This window comes from Dendrobates tinctorius, unplaced genomic scaffold (genome assembly GCF_039654945.1).
Source record: "Dendrobates tinctorius isolate UK_male_01 unplaced genomic scaffold, ASM3965494v1 ptg000270l, whole genome shotgun sequence".
NCBI classification, from domain to species: Eukaryota; Metazoa; Chordata; class Amphibia; order Anura; family Dendrobatidae; genus Dendrobates; species Dendrobates tinctorius.
Window position 1 is genome coordinate 7,697,602 of NW_027361937.1, and position 25,629 is coordinate 7,723,230.

The 25,629-nt window shown below is 41.7% G+C and overlaps 1 protein-coding gene across 4 annotated transcripts in view; it reads right to left on the reverse strand.

Annotated features, from left to right (window-relative positions):
* Positions 1–900: 900 nt before the first annotated feature.
* LOC141069641 (CMP-N-acetylneuraminate-beta-galactosamide-alpha-2,3-sialyltransferase 2-like) overlaps positions 901–25,629 on the reverse strand; it is a 130,955-nt gene continuing 106,226 nt past the window's right edge. For 3 of the 4 annotated variants that reach the window (XM_073559377.1, XM_073559378.1, XM_073559376.1), the window contains exons 4-7: positions 7,389–7,568; positions 5,472–5,517; positions 5,142–5,261; positions 901–1,143 (exon numbers count right to left, since the gene is read on the reverse strand). In XM_073559377.1, coding sequence (XP_073415478.1) covers positions 976–1,143; positions 5,142–5,261; positions 5,472–5,517; positions 7,389–7,568 — 514 coding nt within the window. In that variant the 3' untranslated portion in view covers positions 901–975. Of the gene's footprint in view, positions 1,144–1,179; positions 1,302–5,141; positions 5,262–5,471; positions 5,518–7,388; positions 7,569–25,629 lie in introns of those variants that run through there. The other variant, XM_073559379.1, reaches the window with a different exon arrangement.

Below are 25,629 nucleotides of genomic sequence, written 5' to 3' on the forward strand. Positions count from 1 at the left end.
TGGTTGAAGCATGATATGTGGGAAAAGGTTGAAAAGTTCCAGGGGGCCGAATACTTTCACAAGGCACGGTATGTGGTGGCAATATGTGATCTGGTCATGGTGTGGCAGTATTTGTTCCTTGCTTATGGTATTATTTGGTCACTATGTGTTGGTAATATGTGGTCTGGTCATGGTGTGAAGGTATTTATCCCTTGTATGTGGTATTAATGGTCATTTTAAAAAAAGTATGAGACTCATTCCCTTAAAGAAAATACATAAAAATATAAGGGGTAACGTTTCTCCTTGTGGAGAGTGACATGCCAGTTCTGGCTTGTCAAGGTAAGGAGGCTTATTCGCTGTGCAATGCTCCTCTGGGAAAATAATATGCAAATTGCCTCTTCAGAAAGAAAAAGGACTTTTACTCTACAGCACCATCTATTTGGCTTTTATCCTAAGTCATATTAAAAGACTCGTTAAAGGGTTGATTGTGACTTGTAGGATCGCTACTACCAATAGGTGGTGCTGTAGAGTAAAAGTCCTTTCTTTCTGAAGAGGCAATTTGCACATAAAAAAATATTTATTTTTAATAGTTTAAAGTAGAGTAGGGCCCAGCCTAAAGAGTCTACCGTGTCGTGGTGGCGGCTTAAAAATTCTTTTGGCCAGAACAAAAGCTGATGGTTATGAATGTGATCTGGTGTTAGATGGGAACTGTTAATTTCTGATTGGTGAGGACGTGGTGGCAATGTTGAGTTTTTCCAAGAGTGGGCGGTGAGATTGTGGAGGTGGAGCTGGAGCTGGGATGGAGCCTGGGTGGAGTCTCAAGGGGGCCCGAAAATTTTGCCAGTATGGGGCCCTGTAATTCCTAGTGGCAGCCCTGCTTGAAACTACTGAAACTTATCAAAAATACACCACTTCACAAGATACAGAAAAAGATTTTGTTTTATATTATCAAAGTAGAAAACATGATAATTTTTCATGATCACAGAGAAAAGTGAATTATTTGTAGAATTTCAGTCTTCCTTCCGCGGCCAATGCCTCTATTAGGTTTGACTCGAAGTCTGCATTGTGGACACCTGTCCATCTGAAAGCACCTGCAAATCTGTTGTTTTCCCAGTAGTGGTGCCAGTTTCCTTTTCGGTCTGCACCAAAACCAAATACTGATATCTAAAAAAAACCCCACAAACCAATTACTAGCGGAATCATTCTCAAATTCACTATTATTTACAAAGCTAATTAAATACATTATGCATGCTTGCCTTATTTCTGGGTAAAGGTATGTGCACACAACATCTCTTTCAAGGTGGGTACGTTCCGTAACCTGCCTGATAAAATTGTGAAATAAATATTTAGGCCACGTTCACACATTCAGTATTTGACCCTTATTTGTAAGCCAAAACCAGAAGTGGGTGATAAATACAGAAGTGGTGACTTTTTTTTTTATACCGTATATACTTGCGTATAAGCCGAGATTTTCATCCCATTTTTTGGACTGAAAGTCCCTCTCTCGGCAAGTCATTTACCGGGGGTCAGCCAGGGAGGGGGAGGAGGGGGTGTCAGATCATACTGCCCCCCCGGCGTGGTCTCTGCAGCCCCCCTGCTTGTTCCATGTTCTCAGCGCCCCTGCTCTTCCTGCGTTCAGCGGTCACGTGGTACCGCTCATTAAAGTCATGAATATGCACATATGCATGACTTTAATGAGCGGTACCACATGACCGCTGAACGCAGGAAGAGCAGCAGCGCCGAGAACAGGGAACAAGCAGGGGGGCTGCAGAGACCGTGCACCAGGAGGGGGTGAGTATGACGGGGGAGCCATATTCACCTGTCCCCATTCCAACACTGGGCGTCGCTCTGCTGTCTGATGCGTCCTCTGGCAGTGATGTTCAGGTCAGAGGGCGCAATGACGTAGTTAGCATGCACCCTCTGCCTGAACAGTCACTACAGAGCCGGCAATGCTGATGAGCAGCGGGCAGCGACAGAGGGGACTATATAGTTTTTTTTATTTTTTATTTGCAGCGGCAGCATATGGGGCATAATCTATGGAGCATCTTATAGGGGCATAATCTATGGGGCATTTTATGGGGGCATAATCTATGGGACATTTTATGGGGGTATAATCTATGGGGAATTTTATGGGGGCATGATCTATGGAGAATCTTATGGGGCATAATTTATGGAGCATCTTATGGGGCATAATCTATGGAGTATTTTATGGGGCATAATCTATGGAGCATCTTATGGGGCCATAACCTTTATGGAGCAGCATATGAGGCATATTATTCTATGGAACATCTTATGGGGCCCATCATGAACTGTATGGAGCATTATATGGGGCTCCTGATTCAATATGGATATTCAAAAACATTTAACCTACTGATGTCTCAATTAATTTTACTTTTATTGGTATCTATTTTTATTTTTGAAATTTACTAATAGCTGCTGCATTTTACACCCTAGGCTTATACGTGAGTCAACAAGTTTTCCCAGGTTTTTCTGGCAAAATTAAGGGGGTCAGCTTATAGTGGGTCGGTTTATACACAAGTATATGCGGTACTTTTCCTTCCTCTGATTACTCCACTCCTGGTTTTGGCCTACAAATACGGAGGTCAAAAACTGACCAAAACTGAACCGTGGCCTAGAAAGAATAAACACACGTGGCAATGTAAAAACAACTTGTTGTGCATATGTTCAGAGACACAACAAAAGACTCATCAGAAAAAAAAGTGTTTTCCTGAAGTGTCTTCTGCTTGAAAAAGATGATGGGTACGGTGGAGTCTGAAACACGTGGCGTGCACATACTCTGAAGAGGTTTTTCAGTTTTTGACATTCCCTCTCCCGAGGCGCAGTTCTGTTTTTTTAAAAACTGCTTCACTCACCCTTCCTGGGTCCAGAGCCAAGTTTCCACTGCTGCTGCCGATGTCTGTTCTTGTCTGCAGCCCTGATGTCATGTCGATAGTGCAACCAATCAGTGAGCTCAGCAGAGCAGCTAATCTCAGTATTTGGCTGCTTTGCCGTTGACACAACATAAATGCTGCGAACAATAATAGACACCCGGAACAGTGCCTATGTTTTACTCATCCTCTCCGGGTCCAGTATAACTTGTTTGTTTTTTCAAACAAAACTGTGTCAGGGCAGAGGGGTTCTCAATTTAGAAAACCTCTAACATATATGAATGTACAAACAAATCTTGGTAAATTTTGAGATATTATCTTCAAACTAGTATTAGTTTGCAATATATTTATGTATTTTCTAACCCGACCACACACACTATATTTAGTCTATGTGGCGCCCATATTTGCTAGCAAAACAAAAAACTAGGGTGTGCACTAGGCTTACAATAAAGGTTAACACATATGGTAACTGCCTAGTTTAGTTGTAATACAACCCTCATTCAAAAAAAAAAAAGTTTGGACCCTGTGTAATAAATATGTAGAGAAAATAATAATACAATGATTTGGAAATCTCTTATAACAACATTTTATTCACAACAGAACATAGGACACTGATCAGAAGTTGAACGTTAGACATTTTTCCATTTCATTTAAAAAAAAAAAAAAAAACAATTTAGCAATTGCATTTAGATGGTAGCAGCACATCTCACAAAAGTTGGAACAGGGTTAACAAAGGCTGGAAAAGTGGTGCAAAAGTGATACCAATAAAAAATAGCTGAAGAGTCAATTTTCAACTAAATGACATGATGGTGTATAAAAAGGGCATGCTAGAGAGGCAGAGTCTCTCAGAAGCAAAGATAGTCAGAGGTTCACCATTCTGGACAACTACCGTACATCTAAAAGTTGTGGAACTATTTCAGAGATAAGTTCCTTGACAGAAATTGAAAAGACTTTCTTCCCACCATCTACAGTACATCTACTGTTGTAACAAAAAAAAAAAAAAAAAAAAAAGAGATCCTACACAATAAAAGATATAACCCTGTCCCAACTTTTTAACGATGTGTTGCTGCAATCGATTTCTAAATTAGTTCAGTTCTTTCAAATGAAAAAAAGTCTAACATTCATGTATATCAATCTGATCAGCACATCATGATCTATAACATCCTGCCTGCAGATATGATACCATTTTCAACATAACAGGTTCCATTTAAAAGAGGTGTTCCGGCTCCACTTCAGATATAGAAGGTGAGCAGGCCAGTGACATCATGTCTACGGATGTGTGCTGATCAGGCAAGGATATGAATTCTGGAGGCGCAGGTGACCTGCAGATCATGATCATGTTGTGGTAGGTATCAGTAGATTTAATGTCCCCATGCTCGCTCACCTCTTGTTGCTTAAAGGGATAGTTTCGTTTCAGACAATGTTCTGCCCCAGCGGCAGTTTAAAAAAAAAAAAAAATAAGAGCCAAGTAGTCATTTCAGTTGTACTAAAGGGGGTGTTCTGTGTAAATGGACAGAACAGCTAAGCACAATGATTGGCTGCCGTGTTGTCGACATGTCAACACCAATGCCAGACACCGAGAGCAGTGGAAGAGAATAGCCAGTGGACTCAGGGAAGGAGAGTACAGCACATTGTCATGTTTTAACAAACTACAGCTGTGGCAGAACATCAGAGCCAGAATATCCCCTTCAGAAAAATTTAAAAAAGCAATATCCACCCCAACAATCCAATGCTTCCAAGTCTGAAATTGCCTAGTTCTGCGCCATTGTCTACTTCCTGTTGCAGCGATTACATCATTCGATCCCAACAAAAGTGTACTTGACCACTGAAACGGATACTGATCACCTCTATAGCCAGTGAAGGTCAAGCAATAGTGATGAGCGAGTATACTCGCTCATGTCTATTAAGCAGTCATTTCCTGTGTGCTATGAGGGACCTGTTAAGTGCCCAGAAAGGAGCGCCAGGAAATCATGACGAGAGTATCACTTTTGATTTCATTCCATTCTGAGCTTCTTTAAAAAAATTTTTTTGAAATGGACAACCCTTCTCAATTCTCCAGCACCCAGCTGTTCCAACGGTTAGCATTTGCAGCTGACATTTTTGCATCACTGCATTATAGTCTATACGTATAGAATAGAGGTACTTCACACAAAAACTAGCCAATTTGTGTACGCCCACTAGCCATGACACAGCGACCATTCTTTCATCGGATGCCAAGTATCAGACATGCTTCTCTCGTGCAAAGGTCAAGAAGTTATAACTAGATATACTCACCTCATCACATATATGTAAAGCAAAAAAGAGCGCCAGCATTCCAGTAGACGGATACTTTCCATGATGTTTTGTCCAGTTGTCATGGATGTATTTAAAAAAGGTTGGATTAAATATTAATATCTGAAGTGTCGGGAAAAAAAACACATTACTATACACTGAAAGCATAAATGGGATCAAATTATACATATATACCCAGAATTCCTTATAAATAAAGGAAAAGTAATACTGGCAAAGCAAACCTGATGGGCACATAAACGGGGCAAAAATACAACGGGTAAATAGCCCTTATACTTTTTTATTCCCAGAAATTGTTTTTCAAGTAGAGCTCACCTTATCTTTATCAGCTTGAATGAACTGCTTCACTCTTGTGTATGTACTAAAATGAGAACGTAAACAGTATAAATCACAAAATGAAAATTATCATTTATACGTCCGGTAAAATCCCTAATGTAAAACACATGTTCGTACGCAAAAAGAAGACATTTAGACAGTAGTAATATAACAAAAAATAGGGTCAAATTAAAATACCAAAAGTTTATTAAAACTATATGATGTCAAAATTACCAATGCTGACAAAGGTCCATCTTACTAGTAACAAAAAATAAAAAGTGAAAAAATGTAATGTAAAAAATATCTAACCGTTTTAGGCTAGTTTCACATTTGCGTGTCAGGGCGCAGCGACGGCCTGTGCACGGCCGCCGTTAATCCTCGCCCCCTGCCGCGCCTCCTCCGGTAGCTCCGCCTACCGGCGCATGATGCTGCATGCGTTCCCTATCTTTATCACTGGGGACGTAGGCCATGCGCAGTATGCGTTTGGCGGCGCATGCGTCCTTTTGACGGTGCGCTGACCAGCGCCAAACGCAACCTGTTGCAATTTGGTTGCGCTCGGCGTACCATCAAAAGGACGCATGCGCCGCCAAATGCATACTGCGCACGGCCTGCGTCCCCAGTGATAAAGATAGGGGACGCAGGACACATGCAGCGTCATGCGCCGGTAGGCGGAGCTACCGGAGGAGGCACGGCAGGGGGTGGGGCTTGGCGGCGGCCATGCGAGGGCCGTTGCTGCTCCCTGACACGCAAATGTGAAACTAGCCTTAGCATAGAGACAGACAGTGGTGAAAAAACAATTGATTATTTTGCTATAAATAGAAACTAAGCACAAAAAGGTGTTAGAGCATGCACTCTTACTATTCATTTATTTACTTACTGCAGGACATTTGCGTATTTTTAAAAAATCATTTTTAGATTTGTCTGTTAAATGGCCACAGTGTGAATGTGCACCTACACACTGCACTTATGCCAACACGTCTTCTAGCTCATTTCTTTGGTTTTGCTGTAGCTTTTTGTACATATGGACTGTGGCGCCCCTTTTTGGGCTGAGTATCTGCTGGGCAAAATGAAGTTATATTCTCCCTGTAGCCACTCAGCTTCAGTTAAACCCTCACTGACATATGATGTACATATATACAAAACATGCGGCCACAGGGACCTGTCACTCGAGCACCCACGATGCATACCCGAGTGAAATAGGCACACTCGACTAACGAGCACTTGTGCTCATCACTAGTTGCTATGATCGTCAATGGTCTGCTGAAGACCCCCGTGCTGCAGGTGGAATCGCTATCTTCCTGTGGCTGTTAACACGTTAAATGCCGCTGTCAATCTTTAACAGCGGCATTTAGCATGATCGGGCCAGAATCTAGAATATGGGATCCAGTTTTGGGCTCCACATTTTAAAAAGGATATTCGGAAGTTAGAGTCAGAGTAAAAGCAGCAACTAGATTATTACAAGAGATGGAAGGTTGGATAAGTTGGCCTTGTTTAGCTTAGAAAGAAGACGCCTCAGAGGAGATCTCATTTATAAATATATGTGTGGTCAATGCAAAGGACTGGCACATGACTTATTCCTTCCAAAGACCATACTTAGTGACAGAACGTGTATTGTGAGAGAAATGTTGAACTTGATGGACCTAGGTCTTTTTCAACCCATGTAACGATGTAAAAATAAAGTCTCATGAGAAAATGGGTTAAATAATAACACAGCATAATAACATAAAAATGTAAAAAGCTATATAATTTTATTGCAAGGCGTGTAAAACAGAACAATGCACTTAAACCTGGTTTTACAATTGCTATATGGCTGGCAATCCTGTTTTATAATAGGTATAATCTGTCAGATAAATGCTCACTGAACACATACCATAATGTACTATAACGTAGACGCACGCTATCTGCCTTGTTACTTACACCTTTATCTCTCCAGTTGAAAGTGCACTTGTAATCCACCTTAGGTCTTGGAGTTTAAAAGGGACCAAAACCAAGTGCACTCCATGTGAGAGGTGTACCGCACTTTCTGGGTACATAAAATGGTGGGTTGTTCTGGAGCCAACATCCGCCTCAAAGCCAGCGGTTCGAGCCCCATTCATTCTGTTGAGAGAGTGAATATGAGATCTGTTATTTGAACCAGTATGAAAAAAATAAATAAAATACAATAAAAACAATGGAAATATACAGTAATAATCTTTTACTTGAAAGGTCAACCTTTAAAACAGGTGGGTGGTTGTTTTTATTTTTGTGGAATGAATTCTATTTCCTCAGTGGTATCTTTTTTATGGTGCTAATGAACTTGTCGTTCAGTGTAAGGGATAAATAGCATTAACTTTATTGTACAAGTTACTTAATAATAATAATAATAATAATAATCTTTATTTATATGGCACCAACATATTCCGCAGCGCTTTACAGTTTAACAGTTTCAAAACACAAGTCATAAGTAACAACATTAACAATACAATAATTAAAGCAAAGTAAGACGAGATAAGACGACCCTGCTCGTGAGAGCTTACAATCTACAATGAGGTGAGGGAGATACAGAGTACAGGTGTGTATTTACAATGGTGTATTTACAATGAAGGTCCAGCCATCTTGAGGGAGTGATGGATGGATGGAGATAGTGAATGGGCTACGCACGCACACTTACACATAGAATGACTGTGATTAGTGAACGTGATAGGCCGCTCTGAACAAATGTGTTTTGAGGGAGCGCCTGAAACTATGCAAATTGTGGATAGTCCTGATTTCTTGGGGTAGAGCATTCCAGAGGATAGGAGCAGCATGGGAGAAGTCTTGGAGTCGGGAGTAGGAGGTACGGATTAGTGCAGAGGTTAGTCGAAAGTCGTTTGCAGAGCGCAGTGGTCGGTTAGGCCGATGGACAGAAATGAGGGAGGAGATGTAGGGGGGTGCTGCACTGTGGCGAGCTTTGTGGGTGAGAACAAGTACTTTGAATTGGATCCTATAATGTATGGGCTGCCAATGCAAGGACTGGCGAAGAGCGGACGCGTCCGAGTACCGATTAGTCAGATAGATGACCCTGGCTGCTGCATTAAGTGTGGACTGGAGAGGGGATAGTCGAGTGACGGGGAGGCCAATTAATAGAGCGTTGCAGTAATCCAGGCGGGAGTGGATCAATGCTACAGTGAGGGTTTTTGTTGTTTCCATGGTGAGAAATGGGCGGATTCTAGAGATGTTCTTTAGGTGTAAGCGGCAAGAGCGGGCAAGAGATTGTATATGGGATGTGAAGGAGAGATTGGTGTCAAACATAACACCCAGACAGCGTGCCTGCTGCCGGGGTAGTAACCAAATGTATATAGCATTATCTACAATTTATTACATTTGTCCAATTTGTTTTCCTCCAAAGAAAAACACCTGAACTGCCATTTTCAGAGAGCCACATTTTCATCAGTGTAGCTTCACTAGTGCATTACTTTTGTGGAATGAGTTATGTTTTTCAATATAGTTAGGGAATAGAGAAGGTGCACACTCAGCAGGGCGAGCTGGTGCCGGCTGAACAGGACTTGGTCCAACGTAACAATAGGAAGAACAGCCGCACTCATGGGTGAATGCAAAAAGTGAAACGTTTTATTTACAATAGTCAAAAAATTTACAAACACAGCATCAGGAAGTCTAAACATACTACAGCTTATCTGTGAGGGCTGGCTAGAGGGCAATGAGGCGAGTATTTGACTCATTGTCCACTAGCCAGCCCTCACAGAGGAGCTGTAGTATGTGTAGATTTCCTGATGCTTTGTTTGTAAATTTTTTGTTTGTTAATATGGCACACTAATACTTGTGTACCTCTCTTGTAGCAATGTTTGAAAAAGACCCAGGATTGGGTCCAAACATTGCTTACTGCTGTCTTCCAAATTATCAATCTCTGTTATTTTACTAGTGTGGTGACTATTGTAAATAAAACTTTTCACTTTTTGCATTTACCCACGAGTGCACCTGTTCTTCCTGTTCTATTTTTCGATGACACTCATTTCGGCTACATGTTAGGGTCCTTTCACATTGCGTTCTTTCCCATGTTTGGTGGTCCTGTTATGGCTTACATCAAAACCACCGCAAAATAGGATTCGGGCTTGTGCGCCAATGGGGCTATTGACTCTAATGGTACAGATGGAGTCACCGTGTGCTCTGCCGTGCATCATTTTTGGCTGTATATGGCTATTGGAGGCCAACACTAACAGAGAACACAGTGTGAAATGACCCCAAGTCATTGATTAGTTGTTTTTATTTTTAGCCATATTCTGACATCTTTATCGTGTTATGAGACTTGGCCATGCAATCTACCTGCACACATAAAACTTCAACATACTTCATTGCAGGATATTATTGTTTGTCAGTCACCTACTGACAGGAAAATCATTAGTCCATACCTGATCAGCAAATACAAATGGCTGCCATCACAGACCAATGGCACCCTTGATTTCTTGCTATTGATTACAGTAGATGCCATCAGTTCATTACAGACTTTCCCCAATGACATAATAGTATGCCATTGATTGGGAAAGGGTGAACAATCAAAACAAGGCCAAGTTCTAGATTATACTATTTTCACTTTAATTTTTTCTAATTCCTGAAATCTTGAAGTTTTTACACTTGTTACATATTGGCCAACACTTTCCGCGTTGTAGACATCACTTTACAATTACTGTACGAGGATCTATGGTCGTCATATCATCTTAAAATGGCAGTACTACAAAGAAAGGTGACCTGTGTTACAAAGCTGGCAGGAAATAACAGGATGGGTTACATAGACAATAAGTGAAGTGGAAACCTCATACTTCTACCATCCTGCACCTTCATATTGTGACATGTAATAGACTAGAGTTTGCTCAAATCAATAAACTAAGGGAACACATTCTTTAAAGTAAATCTGTCAATATAAACTACATGCATTATTAAATGGATCTCTTAAACCTGATGAGACTGATGTACTTATTTTGAAAATCCATGTAATAATGACTATATAAACCCTTGTGAATTTTTTCCTGCATAACATTGAAAAGAACATATTGGGAGTAGAGCTCTAGCCGGAAACGCTCATTTTTATCAATGTAAGTACACAGGTCTCAACAGGTCTAAACATCTATTCAATAATGTATGAAGTTTGTATTGTGAAATCTGTTGGAAAATTTGCTAAAAAATCTGCTCATTTTCTAGAGAAATCCAGAAGTACAACATGCTGCTCTCCTCTAGAGAGTTTTTTATTGACAGATCAGCTTTTTTTTTTAATAGTAATAAATAGATTATGTGGTGTAGTAACCACTGTGTCCGCTAGGGGGCGCTGTGTGGATGTCCCAGGAGAAAGGATGAATGGCAGAATACTGAATGGCCTCTATGTATCTCAAAGTGGGTGGCTTTGAGATGGAGACTTGTGTTGATCAGAAATGACATTGCTGAGGTGTTGCTTCAAGGTGTCAGGGAGAAGTCTCCAGGTAACTAGGGAGATGGGCGGGCCAGTTACCTACAAACCCACCCAGGGGGTGTGTTTAAAGAACACTGTTGTAAAGAGTGTGTAAGTGCTTGAAGGACCTGTGATGAGGTCAGAGTCATGTGACCCGGTGGGCGTGGCTATGATGCATATAATGTGGCCAGGGTAGGTCACAAGTAGTGAATGCAGGGACCCGATTGGTCCATATGGAAGGTCTCGTGCAAAGAGATGTCTGTCTTCCTGACAGAACGTGTGGACGCTGTGTTTAATGGCTGCAAATGCCTGAGAGTTGCCTGGAGGGAATGAATGTCTGCAGTATGGAGAAGCAGCCATGAGAGAACGCTGATGGGGTGAGATATAACTGTGAGGCTGAAAAGCCTGCGTATTGGACATTGCTGACAGAGAGAAGCTCTGTCATGGATGCTATGCCGTTAAGTGAACTTTATGTTGCTTATGTGGCGCCCCTGAGGGTTCAGTCACCACAGAGGTACTGCACCTCCTCCTGAGGTGTGGTACCCCACTATCCGGGTAAGGTGGAGACACCTGACCACACTGCAACACCTGCACCCCACACCACAAAGTAGTGTAGCAAAGCACCTTCGGCAGCTCCCTGCTTGGAGTGTAGCATAGCACCCCTCGGTGGCTCCCTGCTTGGAACACAAAACGTGCTGGGAGGTGGGTGGAGCTGAGTTTGCGCTAAAAGTGCGGGAAGAGGATAGGATTTAGTCCGTTAGTTAGTCACAGGGGTCTGTGAAAGGAGATCCCCTGAGTGGGATGGAGGAAGGATCTGGGGTACGCTGGCACAAGAAAGGAACATTGAAGGAAAGCCTGACTCTACATAAGGAAAGGATTAGTACAGAACGTGAGGAGAATAAGAGAACAAGGACCAGGGTTAGAGGAGAACCCTTCCCAAGTTCTAAGCGCAAGGCCGGGGCCCGGTCCCCGAGGTTGTATGGATCCTAATGGTCCTGCAGCAGACACCGGAGGAATAGAAGTAGTGACCACTTTATTCCCACACAAGACTTGGGGGCACAACAGCAACGATAGTGAACCGGGACCATAACTCATTATCAGTAATTCCTTCCCTCACTGTCCCTGGCTGCTGGCAGCAGTGAGAACAGACTGTGTGATGGCCAGTGATGGGGGTCTGCAGCTTCTAATCTGCACAGGGGATGGCAGTCACTGATGTAATCTGTTGTGTGACAAAGCCTCTGCTGTGTGAATGAGACAGCTCTGTGTCATTGATATCTTCACACAGCAGCAGATTTGGTGCAGTGTATGTGCGAAGCTCCACCAAACTCCCAGCAAGCTTCAGTGACCAGCACCACCCACTGCCCACTCATTGGCTGGCAGTAAACTGCACCAGCACTCATCTTTATCATTATTCCAGCATTGGAAAGAACACAGCAGTGATCCTGTATTTGTGAAAGCAGCACAATACATACATACATACACCCCCCAACACTTCACACTGTTACAGCTGCTGATTGGACAGGCTGCTCCCATCAGTATTTGTGTCATTAGAGACGCAGTGCTCACACATACACTGCACCAAATCTGCTGCTGTGTGAAGACATCAGTGACACAGAGCTGTCTCATTCACACAGCAGAGGCTTTGTCATAGAACAGATTACAGCTGTGACTGCCATCAATAAAAAGGTGCAATAGTACATATTTTAACTAAAACATACAAAAAAGTATTAATATATATCTCAATACATGCACACCACCTTATATTCTAGTTCATGTCTTCAGGTGTTTTTGTTTCATTGTTTTTGCATTTTGTGCAACTAAACGAGTGGCCTGCCTTTTCTCTGAGCTACACATTACATTCATGTACTTCCCCATGCCGGGTGTCCATTAACATGGCTCAGTCCTTCTCGGACCTTATCCACATATACGTCACTTGACAAATATTAAAACTTTACCACTAGAACTGTCCCAAATAGGGTCACCGTGACGTGGTGGGATGGCTTTTAAACTTTACTGATCAAAATTATATAAAACTAAGCACCCTATGTTATTTTCATGCACTATTGCTGTTTATTTATCTACTGCATGGCATTGGCTTTTTATGTTTTTTTTATCTTGGGTTAGCGCTCAATATATGTATAGGGATGATCATGGATCTGCATGTATAACTGTGTACTTGTAGGTAGCTACAAATAGGTAGGGTCTATCAATGCAATTATATATTTGTCCCTTTAAATAGATCACCCAAATGTAAATTTGTGAGGCTGAACAAAACCAAATGCATAATGCTTCATCAGGGCTGGTGAAGCATTGGTGCCCTGATGAAGCATTGGTGAAACGCACGTCAGGTGTTTGGTGGGTGAGCTTGCTATGTAATTTTGGTGTTAACCTGAGATATTTACAAATTTTTACTAGTGAATTTTCTTGTGGGAAATACCTACCTTTATGACGCATACATGTATCAATAACTGCCTTCTTGTTGAGATTTTACAAACCTACACTGGCATATTTATGCATTTGATTATTTGTTCAGCTTCACAAATTTATATTGGGATAATCTATTTAAAAAGGGACAAACATATAATTACATTGATGGGACCTACTTATTTGCTTTCCAAACGTTTTATTGGAGTTTTAATAAATGGGGAAGAAGGTGTACGGGAGGGAAGGAAAGATGAAAAGGAAAAGAGGAAGGACAACAATGTCCAAATCTAAAGAATACATAAAATGTAACATGTTAATGCATAAGCATATTATACAATTAACTATTACAAAGGTAAGTATTTAAGCATATATGTTAAATTTGTTCCAAGTCAAAGACCTAACCCCAAAGGGGCCTTAGGCAGGCGCACTTTGGTTGAAGACCTTAAGAGAACAGCTCCAGCCACATCTAGGCCATTTCCTAGCATGTTTGGCAAATTGATCATGCATATGTGCAAATTTCAGTTCAAAGGAATGATGAAGGCTAATTTTGTCTATAATATCGTTAATTTGTGGAGGTTTTGGATTTTTCCAAAAGGAAAGCGATATTGTGTTTGGAAGCTAGTAAACTGGGCATAATCAACAGCCTGTTAGTAGGGTCAATTTTGTCTGCGTCTAGAGAAAGAAGGGCCAGACGAGGAGACAAAATAAGTCGCGTTCCTAAGATAAAATCGATAAGATTTGAATCCTTTCTCCAAAAGGGAACAATTTTGGGACATTGCCAAAATATATGCAAAATATTTCCTGGCCTTCCACAACCCCTCCAACAGAGCGGAGAATTGTCAGGTTTTATTCTATGAAGTCTAACGGGGGTATAATACCATCTCATTAAAAGTTTGAAGTGGGGCTCTTGTAGTGATAAGGAAATGGTAGAGGCGTACGAGAGGGAGCATGCCTGTTCAAGGTCAGGAGGGTAAATTATTGTATGTAATTCGTTTTCCCATTTGATAATATTTTGAGTCTTGACCACTGCAAAGCTATTGTTACACCATTTGTACGTGTATTCAAAACTCCAAAAAATATTATGGTCTATATTACAAATAAGATTAACTGCTGGTTCAGAAATTCTTGGTGAAATAGCAAGGAACTCATGGATTACGTCTTTGAGGATAACATATTGTAAGAAAGCAGGAGTAGTAGATTGAAATCTATTCTTGAGTTTTTTATAAGGTGTACAAAGAGCACCATCGTATAAATCTTTGTGTCTTTTGAGACCAAGTGCAGACCAAACGGGGTCAATAGTCTGATTGGATGCTTGAAAAATAACTGATAAGGTCAAATTTTTTAATGTGACTTCTTTATTAGAGCCTCTTTTTGGAACAGAAATTTTTTTCCAAGCTTCAGAAATAGCTTGAAAAATTGGTTGAGAGTTTTCAATTAATTTTTTATGAAGGATTTGGTTCAGAATTAGTAGGTAAAGTGGTTTATAATTGTTAAAAGACAATTCTAGTTCATGCCAAGCTGGTGTCTTATCATGAGGCCACCAGTATGAGCTTTGTTTGACTAAATTTGCAGTGTAATAAGCCGTGATATTTGGGGAACCAGCTCCACCATAAGATTCATGATTGTAGAGAATGTTTTTTGCTATTCTGGGTCTTTTGTTATTCCATATAAAGGAATTCAATGAGGCTTGGAGATTTGTAAGAGAAGAAGTGGGAACTTTTAAAGGAAGAGAATGAAGTAGATATAGGATTTTTGTGAAGATGTATGATTTAACCATCATGATTCTTCCCCACCAAGAGAGTCCATCATCTCTAGATATACGAAATTCAATAAAAAGCTTTTTGGTAAGAATCTCTAAGTTTAATTTTATAAGAGTTTATATTTTTGACAAATTTTAGGCCTTGGTATGTCAGCCCATCAGTAGCCCAACACCAAGGCGAGAGGCCCTCAATTTTTCCTTGGTCTATTTCCAGGTTAAAGCCAAGTATTTTGGATTTAGAGTCGTTTATTTTAAAATAAGAGACCTTGGAAAAAGTCTGGATTAGAGTTTGTAAGGCAGTGATAGAGTTGCTTGGATCGGTAAGGGTAAGAATGATATCATCTGCACATAACGCTATTTTAAAGTCTCTATGCAAGGTTTTAATTCGTGAGATCTTTGTACTATTCCTGATTAATTGGGCCAGAGGTTCAATGGCCAATGCGAAAAGCAATGGTGACAAGGGGCAGCCCTGTCTAGTCCCATTAGCTATATTAAACATAGGGGAAAGATGATTGTTGGAAAATACCCTCGCCCCAGGGCCGGAGTACAAAGCCAAAATACCTCTCGTGAGTCGAGAATTCATTCCAAATTTTTTGAGAGTCGCTTCGAGGTAAGACCAATTAAGGCGGTCAAACGCTTTCTCAGCATCAAGAGAGATAACAGTGGTTTTGAGGTTTTTTGAGGAAATGAGCTTAATTATGTTAATGAGCCTTCTCGTACCATCTATGGATTGTCTTCCTTTAATGAAGCCTATCTGATCGTTGGAAATTAGTGTCGGGAGAAATTGATTTAGTCTTAGCCAAGATTTTTGCGTAAATTTTTACGTCTGTGTTGATGAGGGATATAGGTCTATAATTAAAAACTTGGCTAGTGTCAGAATTTGGTTTAGGGATTAAGACAATGGTCGCTTCCAGCATCTTTTGGGAAACTGACCTGATTGGAAAGCTGAATTAAATACTTTTACAAGGTGAGGGGCCAATAATTTACTAAAAGACTTGAAATAATCATTACTAAACCCGTCTGGTCCGGGTGATTTAAAGGCTTTAAGTTTTTTTTTTATAGTTTCCAGGACTTCTTGTTCAGTGAAGGGAGAAGACAAAAAAGATAAGTCTTCAGAGTTGAGTTTTGGAAGGTTCATGCTGGAAAGGAATGATCCAATCTCTGAGGTAGTTGGCTGCAAATTAGGGTTATCCTGATTAATATTATACAGATTTTTGTAATAATCGGCAAAAGCCTTTACAATATCTTTAGGGTGGACCAGAGATGTACCATTAGAGGAAGTTATAGTGTCAATTCTATTCCGTTTCCGTTTATTCTTAATTCTGTTTGACATGTATTTTGTAGGACAATTTATAGATAAGTAATGCTTGCATTTTGCCGATCTAATAGCTGAGTCGTAAAAATTGAATATGAGTTTCCTTAATTGCATTCTAAGATCAGTAAGTTCTGATAATACAGCTTGTTTGCTAGAGTAAACAGAGGATCAACAAAGTTCCTCTTCTTTAGATTTAATTGACTGTTGTAGGGTAAGGATTTTATCTCTGTTAACTTTTTTTTTGTCTGGAGGAAATTTGGTTCAAAACTCCCCTCAATACCGCCTTGTGAACGTTCCAACAGGAAAATGGATTTAGGAGGACGGAGTCGTTTTCACTAAAATAATTTTGTAAGGCTGAGCTGATTTCAGATGTGGGTTATGGAGCAAAGAGGAGTTGAATTTCCACATGAATTGGGGGTGAGTTGGAGGCCCTATTGTCAATTCTGCAGTTACCGGAGAATGATCTGAAATAGATTTATTAAGTATGGAGACGGAGGAGAACCTTGGCAAGGAGAAGACATCTGTGAGTATCAAGTCTATTCTAGAGGCCGACTGATGGCCATCAGAAAAATGAGTAAATTCTCTAGATGTGGTGTTCAAACAGCGGAATGAGTCGAATAGCTCGTGATTATAAATCCAGCTGTTCAAGGATTGCGATCTTTGTCTGCTGGGGGAGGTAGAGACTAGTGTATTATCTGGCACCATATTAAAGTCACCTAATAAAAGTAGAGTTCCTGAGTGTAAGGAGTCGATTTTTTTCATTAGCTTATTTAGGAAGCTAAGGTGTCTGATGGTGGGAACATAAGTATTAACTATTGTGAAGGTGTGGCCGTTCAATTTGCATAGGAGAATATGATAATGACCTTTTACGTCCTTGACTTCAGAGAGAAATTCAAAGAAAATTGAATTACCAATCAGGGTTAAAACCCCAGCTTTCTTTCGTGGGCCGCAAGACTCAAATACAAATGGGAAATTTTTGAAAATTATAGAAGGGTGGTTGTCTTTTTTTAACTTAGTTTCTTGGAGGCATACAACCTCAGGATGTAACCCGTTAATTTCTTTACCAATGTAAAATCTCCTCCAAGGGCTATTTAGCCCCCTGACATTATAAGACACAACTTTTATTTTCATGTTACAAGAGTGGCAAGGACCGTATGAAGTGGGGTAAATGAAATAAGGAAACCAGAGGGCACCTACCTTTGAAGAACTTAGTTAACAAAAAAAAAAACCTAAAACTGAAGACCTGTTTAAAACAGAAAACAGAAAAACACAAAACAGTAAGAACAAAATTGTCCCTCAGAAAGAGCCTAGCCGGTAGGCTCTAATTCCTTAGTGGGGAAAGTTTATGTAAGGATCCCATTATAGGCATCCTTTAGCTGTCAATCATAACTGCACTGTTCCTAGAAGGAAAATAATCTCATGTGATATATGAGTCCATAAAGAAGTAGAGAAGTAAGAAAACCTGTGGAAAGAAGAATAATAAGCAGAGTAATACACTGAACAAATAATCAAAAAGTATAGAGAGGCCTTTTAACCAGGAGAGAAAATGTGTAGGCAGGGTCTTTCAGTTGGATCATCCCGTCTCTGAAGAGGGCCTGGAGTCTTGAGAGTTAGAGTTTCTATGGCGATCGGGTATCCTGCAGTAGGACAGGAAATCTCTTCCTTCCTTAGGCGAGAATAGGACGGTCGTCTTTCCTTTGTAGAATACCAAAAGTTTAAGTGGAAAACCCAATTTATAGGGGATATTATTTACCCTCAAGGTGGAGGTAACTGGCTTAAAAGACTCTTCCTTTAATCGTTTCCTTTGAAAGTTCTGGGTTCTGGAAAACCTCCTAGATCTTTAACCGATTTTTGAATTTTTTCCTTGATCTTGAAGAAGTGGACCCTTAAGATGGTATCTCTAGGTAGATCTTTATCGATATTCCGTGGTTTGGGAAGTCTGTGGATCCTATCTATGATGAGATCCTTGTCTGTAAGTGCCGGTAGTAATTTTTTGAAAATTGTCTTGACAAAGTCTTCTAGTTTATCCAGTGAGATAGATTCTTGTATTCCTCTTATTTTCAAGTTGTTTCGTCTGTTCCTGTCTTCTATATCCGCAACTTTAATTTTAAGTCTGTGAAATTCAGATTTGAGGTCATGGGTGTCTTTTGATAAATCATCAGTGTGTTCCTCCACTACAGTTAGCCGTTTTTCATGGTTGTCTAACCTGCTGCTAAATTTATCCAAGGTAAACTGTAAAATTTTATTTTGGTTTTCAAATGATTGAGACATACTGGACGTGATTTTCTGGGCGAGAGTATCCATGTAAGAGCGTATGGATATAACATCCAGATTTTGGGAAGGAGAAGGATTGGTGTTATCCATCTTAAATTTTGACCTTTCCGGCGAAAGGTTTGGTGAATTATCTCCAGACTCAGGACCTGAAGCGTTGGCTGGCGATGTGAATTTTTCAGAAGTTTTACCAGGATTTTTCCTTTTTGATGAGAGAGATGTATCCATGACCTCTTTATGAGGAGATCTGGCCTTAAATGGGTTAACGATATCCACTTGATCTTTAAAGTGAGGATTGTAAGAATCCTGAAATTTTTGTGCTTTTTGAGGAGTCGTATTAGACACTTTCGTTGATTTGGACACTGGAGTAGCCTTGTGACTCATCTTGTGCCCTTTTTTGATTATATTAGAGAGAATTGATATTATTGGTGATGTTTATACTGAATAAACGCTAAAAATATAGAAAATTCTTGTGTTTTCCTATGCCTTTTTATAAAAGGGACCGTGAGGAATGAGATACACCACAGAATCAGATGGCACTGTTAATATTGTATGATGCATACAGAAAAATCCTTTATTAACTGCGCGCCAATATAGACGCGCTCCCTATGACTTTAAATGCAGCCGTGACAGGCGGCTAGTCTTCACACAGGGCTCAGTGATGTCAGTCCCCGCTCATAAAATATGCCACAGGGGAGCCGGCAGCTGATACACGGCACCGCTGAAGAAAGGCAGATCACCCCAGTGGAGCCGCACAGGAGCGGAGGTAACACAAAAATAGGCACAAATCACAGACTATTTTGTGTCCTTCCGCCTCACAGGTCTGTTATGACAGGAAAATGGCGTACTTGAGATAGGACGTCGAGATGAAAGAGATCCCTCTGCAGCAGTTATAGCTCCTGCAGCCTCGCACAAAGCAGGGGAATATAGCTAAATTAGGACACCCTGGGACTTCCAAAGGGTCTAAAACAGACAAGAGGAGATTTAGAAAAAAAGTCAATGTCTTTTAATTATGCAACGAGAGAAATCCTGTCAGATTAGGCACAGGGTAGGGACTATTTTGTATAATTCCGCCAATCAGCTGGTATAGGTGGTTTCCTTCATTGGAGACTGCCCTTCCCGTGGTTGTTCCTTCCCGGGGAAAGACCCGGCTAGTCATTGCTTGCATTGAGAAACATGGTGATGGTGTCTCCGCGGCTTGTGTTTTGCATGTTTTTACATATTTCCCATAAAGGATGGGGGCATTGCTCTAGAATCACTGCGTTAAGAAACATGTGATGGTGTCTCCACAGTGTTGGATGTTGATCTCCATGAGTTCATTCATCCTCATTTTTCACAATCAGCTGGTATATGACAGGATTTTTGTAAAAAAATATCTCCAAAAGACAATAAAAATCTTTAAAATGTGGTAGACAATCGTGGAGATACTTTTTCTGAGGACAAGGACAGCCAGTGGGTAATGGAGGGAGCAGGGAAAGGATTTTTTCACTCACGGTTCAAAATGGTGTCACCTTGCAGTAAAATGGCGGGAAAAGGCCTCAGGTTTCAAAAATGTCTTTTTTAATGTCCAAAGCTCAGACAAGGGGTATCAGAATGTACCTCTGAGTAACGAGAAAACAATCCTTCCGTGGGTTATCGAAGAGAGCGATTTTCTTTTGCTTTATTTGTCGCTTTAGGAGATGCCGCCTAAGAGATCCTGAGCCATGCGTGTTACACCATTGCCAGCTCAGGCCACGCCCACGGGACCTACTTATTTGTAACCATCAAGTATACAGTGCTGCAAAGCTGCAGTTCTAACCACTTAGCCACCATGCTGCCTCAGGACATCTACTCCTCAGAACTGTTCCTCAACACACAATCCTGTGTCTCCAAAACACAGCAACCTCATGCTCTCTCCCGCTCCCATCTACTTACATTTTCTCTGCTCCTCCTCACTGCCAGTGATGTCTATCCAAATCCTGGTTCTCCTCACCACATCCCCACACTCCCTTCTACCTCCCCATCCATGATCTTCCACAAATTTCCACAACCTCTCTAACCTTATATCAATTCACCCAGCCTCCTCTTCACCAGTCCCTCTAACAGGAGCTCTATGGAACGCTCTCTTTGTCTGCAAAAAACTTTCATACATCCATGATCTTTTTATTGCTAACAAACTCTCCTTCCTCTTCATCACCAAAACCTGACTCGCCCCCTCTGACACAGCCTCTCCAGCTGCACTTTCTTATGGTGGGTTCCTTCTTTCTAACACCCACTGCCCCAGAAATAAGCATGGTGGAGTTTTTCTCCTGTCAGATAAATACTCCATCACAATTCCACTGCCACCCTCTGTTACTCTCCCTTCTTTTGAGGTGCATCTACTCCCCCTCCAACTGGCTCATTTACCGCCTCCCAGGGCCAGCCACCACTGTTTTTGACCACTTCACCAACCACTTAATTTCCTTTCTACTGACAACCCCACTATATCATGTGTGACTTCAATATCCCCTTTGAGACTTGCCACTCTTTCTGGTTTCTATCTCATACTTTCTCCTTCGGCTTTGCGCAATGGTCTTCCGCGGTTACTCACTCACAAAGATGGCCACACAATGGAATCTCATCTTCACCCGCCTCTGTTCCCTATCTGACCTAACTCACCTCTCCCTCTGTCTGACCACAACCTACTCACATTCTCTTCCCTCTCCTCTCCATATGCACAGTCCCCACTCCACACAAACTTGCACACCCTCACTGAAATCTCAAACACCTTGATTTACACTCACTTTCTGAATCCCTTCTCCCTCTGAGGGAGTTCCTTACACAATGCAAATGCTGCTGCCCCTTAATATAACAACAGCTGCAGCTCTCAAATCAGTTGCCAACTTCACATACACAAAGCTCGTACTATCAACTGGCATCCCAGGCACACCAGCCTGATTAAAGACCTGAGTGGGCTCCCAGGATTGCTGAGTGGAGATGGAAAAGATCCCACAACAATGAGCCCTTAATCACATTCAAACAGTCCCTCACTACTTTCAAGTGAACACTCACTAAGGCAAAAAAAAACTACTTCTCATTTCTTATATTCTCCCTGCCTCACAACCTTAAACAGTTATTGAACACTTTCAATTCTCTCCTCAGTCCCTCAGCACCTCCTCCCTCTCCTCTTATCTCACGAGGCAAAGAAAGCTTTGGACTACAAACTCCACAGTCCCTCATAGCTACTCAGTCCTCCTCCTCCAAAACCAGCTTTTCCACCATTACAGAAGATCAACCTTCCTCTCTAATCTCCAGATCACATCTGACCACCTGTGCACTTGATCCAATACCGTTCACATAATCCCAAACCTCTCCACAGTCTTCATCCCAACCCTAACCCATCTCTTCAAGATATCAATAAAAAATGGTGTCTTCCCCTCTTGCCTCAAACATGACTCGATCACGAACATCCTCAAAAATCCCTCCCTTGACCCATCTTCTGTGTCTAGATATCACCCCATATTACTTCTCCCCTATGCCTCAAAACTACTGGAACACATCCATCTTGAAGTCTCCTTCCACTTCTCCTCCAACTCGCTCTTTGACCTCTTACAATATGGCTTCCGACCGCATCATTCCACTGAAACTGCTCTGAGTCACTAATGACCTATTAAACGCCAAATCCAAATCACACTGCACTGTCCTCCTCCTGGACCTGTCTTCTGCCTTTGAGATGGTGGAACATTCCCTCTTACTACAGATTCTCTCATCTTTTGGCATCACAGAACTGGCCCTATTCTGGATCTCTTCATACCTCACAAACTGGACATTCAGCATCTCCCACTCACACACCACCTCCTCATCTAGTCCCCTATCTGTCAGGGTCTCAATGTTCATTTGCAAGACCCCTGCTCTTCTCCATCTACACCTTTTGCCTGGGAGTCCTATGGCTTTCAGTATCATCTCTATGCTGATAACACACAGCGCTACCTCTCTGGACCAGATTTTTTCTCCTTACTAACGAGAATCCCACAATGTCTGTCTACTATTTCATCTTTCTCAGCTACTTTAAAACTTAACATGGATAAGACAGAATTCATCATCTTTCCCCCATCTCACACAACCCCCCTCCCCCCCCAACAGACCTATCCATCAAAGTCAATGGACGCTCACTCTCCCCATTCCTGCAAGCTCGCTGCCTCAGGGTAATTCTTGACTCTGATCTCTCCTTCCAACCACATCCAAGCCCTTTCCACTTCCTGCTGACTTCAACTCAAAAATATTTCCTGGATCTGCATATTCTTTAATCGGGAATCTAAAAAAAAACAAAACACTAGTGCATGCCCTCCTCTCCTGCCTCGACTATTGCAACCTGTTTCTCTGTGGCTTCCCTTCTAACACTCCAATCTATCCTAAACTCTGCTGCCCGACTAATCCACCTGTCCCTTTCTCCTCTCTGTCAATCCTTTCACTGGCTCCCCATTGCCCAGAGGCTCCAGTTCAAAAACCCTAACATTGGCATACAAAGCCATCCACGACCTATCTCCTCCATACATCTGTGACCCAGTCTCCAGGTACTTACCTGCACGCAGCCTCTGATCCTCACAAGATCTACTTCTCTACTCCCCTCTCATCTCCTCTTCCCACAATTACATATAAGATTTTTCATGCGCTTCCTCCCTTCTCTGGAACCGTCTACCCCAACATATCAGACTCTAACTTTGAAAATGAACTTGAAAACCAACCTCTTGCAACAAGCCTTCCAACTTCTAACTCTTGTTGCACCATACTGCTGCACTATCAGCCCTACCCTCAACTACTGTATCCTCACCCATCCCTTGTAGACTCGTGGACAAGATTCTCTTTCCTCCTGTACCAGTCGGTGACTTGTTTTGGTCAAGATTATTGTACTTGTTTATTTAGTTAGGCATACCCCTTTTCACATGTAAAATGCCATGGAATAAATGATGTTATAATTATTATTAATAATATTTTACTGGTGCATTTTTGCAATATATGTATTATATGGATATTTTAGTTTAAATCTTGTGGGTTTTTTTCCCACAATAGCTCACCCACCAACACTTCAGTCTATTTGTCTGTACTCTGTGGATATTGTTTTAATTATAGTCTAAGGGTACCCTTACACTAAGCGACGCACCAGCAATCCCGACAACGATACGACCTGGTAAGGATCGCTGGTGCGTCGCTAAGAGGTCGCTAGTAAGCTGTCAAACAGTCAAATTTACCCAAAGACGCAGCAACGATCTCGGCGGGATCACTGGTGCGTCGCTTAAGGGGGCTTCACACATAGCGATATCGCTAGCAATATCACTAAAGTGTCACCGATTTTGTGACGCAGCAGCGATATTGCTAGCGATTTCGCTATGTGACACTTACCTTCGACCGGCTCCCTCGCTGGTTATCGCTGATCACGCGAGAATGTCCTGGGCCGTTTCTGGTTGGCGTCTTCCTGCTGGCGCCGACGAGCGATGCGTGGACGCGGGCGGGAGGACGTCTTCATCGCCGCGTCTGACAGGTAAGTAACGACCGCCGCTATGTCGCTGGTGAGATCTGCCTGTTTGGCAGCTCACTAGTGATCATTTAGCGATCCTGACCGGGTCGTATCATTGTCGGGATCGCTGGTGCATCGCTAAATGTAACGGGACCCTTAGTGTCACACAGCAGCGATTCTGACGACTCCCGCCTGCATCCATGATTTCTGAGTCGCTAGCAAGGTCGCTCGTCGGTTTCAAATACAGCGATGCATGCTGGCCAGCGGGACACCAGCAATCAAAAAATGGCCCAGGATATTCGAGCACGATCAACGACATTGCAGCGGAGGCCTGGTCGCTGCTATGTGTCACGCAACGAGATCGCTGGCGAGGTCGCTGTTGCGTCACAAAATCGGTGCCACGCTAGCGATCTCGCTTAATGTGAAGTACCCCTAAAGTCTTGATTGTTCAACCATATATTTGTTTATGATCTGCATCTTCAGCACAAAAGATTTTTCTTTTTGGTTGTTTGCATATTATCCGTGTCTCATGGGGACACATATGATATTTATATTTAGTTGAGTTGCAAAGTATTGGTTAGTGCTACACAATAAAAACCACCATTTTCTATTTTTGGGTCACTGCCATCAAAAGCCACAACTTTTCATTTTAATTTTAATGTGTGGGTAACTATGGTGGCGGTGATACCAATTTTGCAATACCAGCAAAGTGGATGAGTTTTAAAGGGGTTTTCCACTACCCCTCCTCAATCACTATTGATAAATTGCTTATAAATAACGAAACTTATACTCCCTTCCAGTGTGGGCAGCATTCCAAATGTGTCAGAGCTGTTTCTCCCTGGGTTCATGCGATCTAACAATTCATGTGGTCAATGAGCGGCCACATCACTGTCCCAGCCTTTGGACAAAGTCAGACATCTAGCTGAAGTGAGAGCAGCTGCAATTCTCAGTTCTTCACCCCCTGTGTATACTATGTGATGTACAGTATATACACTAGACCCAGTGATCCTATGTGTTGTACATACAACAATTTCAGTGTCACCTGTGTGATGGATGAGCAGCAGTCTCTGTCTTCTGTGTTGATTTACAGCAGTTTCTGTGTCTCCTATGTGTTGTATGTACAGCAGTCACAGCGTTTCCTATGTAATGTATACAGCAGTCTCTGTTTTTCATGTGATGTATACAGCAGTCTTGGTGTCACCTATATGAAGCATACACGGCAGTCTTGGTGTTTCCTATGTGCTGTATACAGCTCCCTCTATGTCTCCTATGTGTTGTATATACTATAGAAGTCGGGATGTCTCTTATTTTATGTAGACTGCAGATTTTCCACTGCTGGAATCCTATAAATGCAATGTTAGCAGTGATGAATTTCTCGCTATCATTGCGAGAAATAAGTTGATAAGGAGGAGAACTGCATCTGTGTTTGGAATAACTTACTTGTGCAAGTTCTTTACAAAACTTATCATTGCAAAGAGTCAAGAGTGCTCCAGACCAATG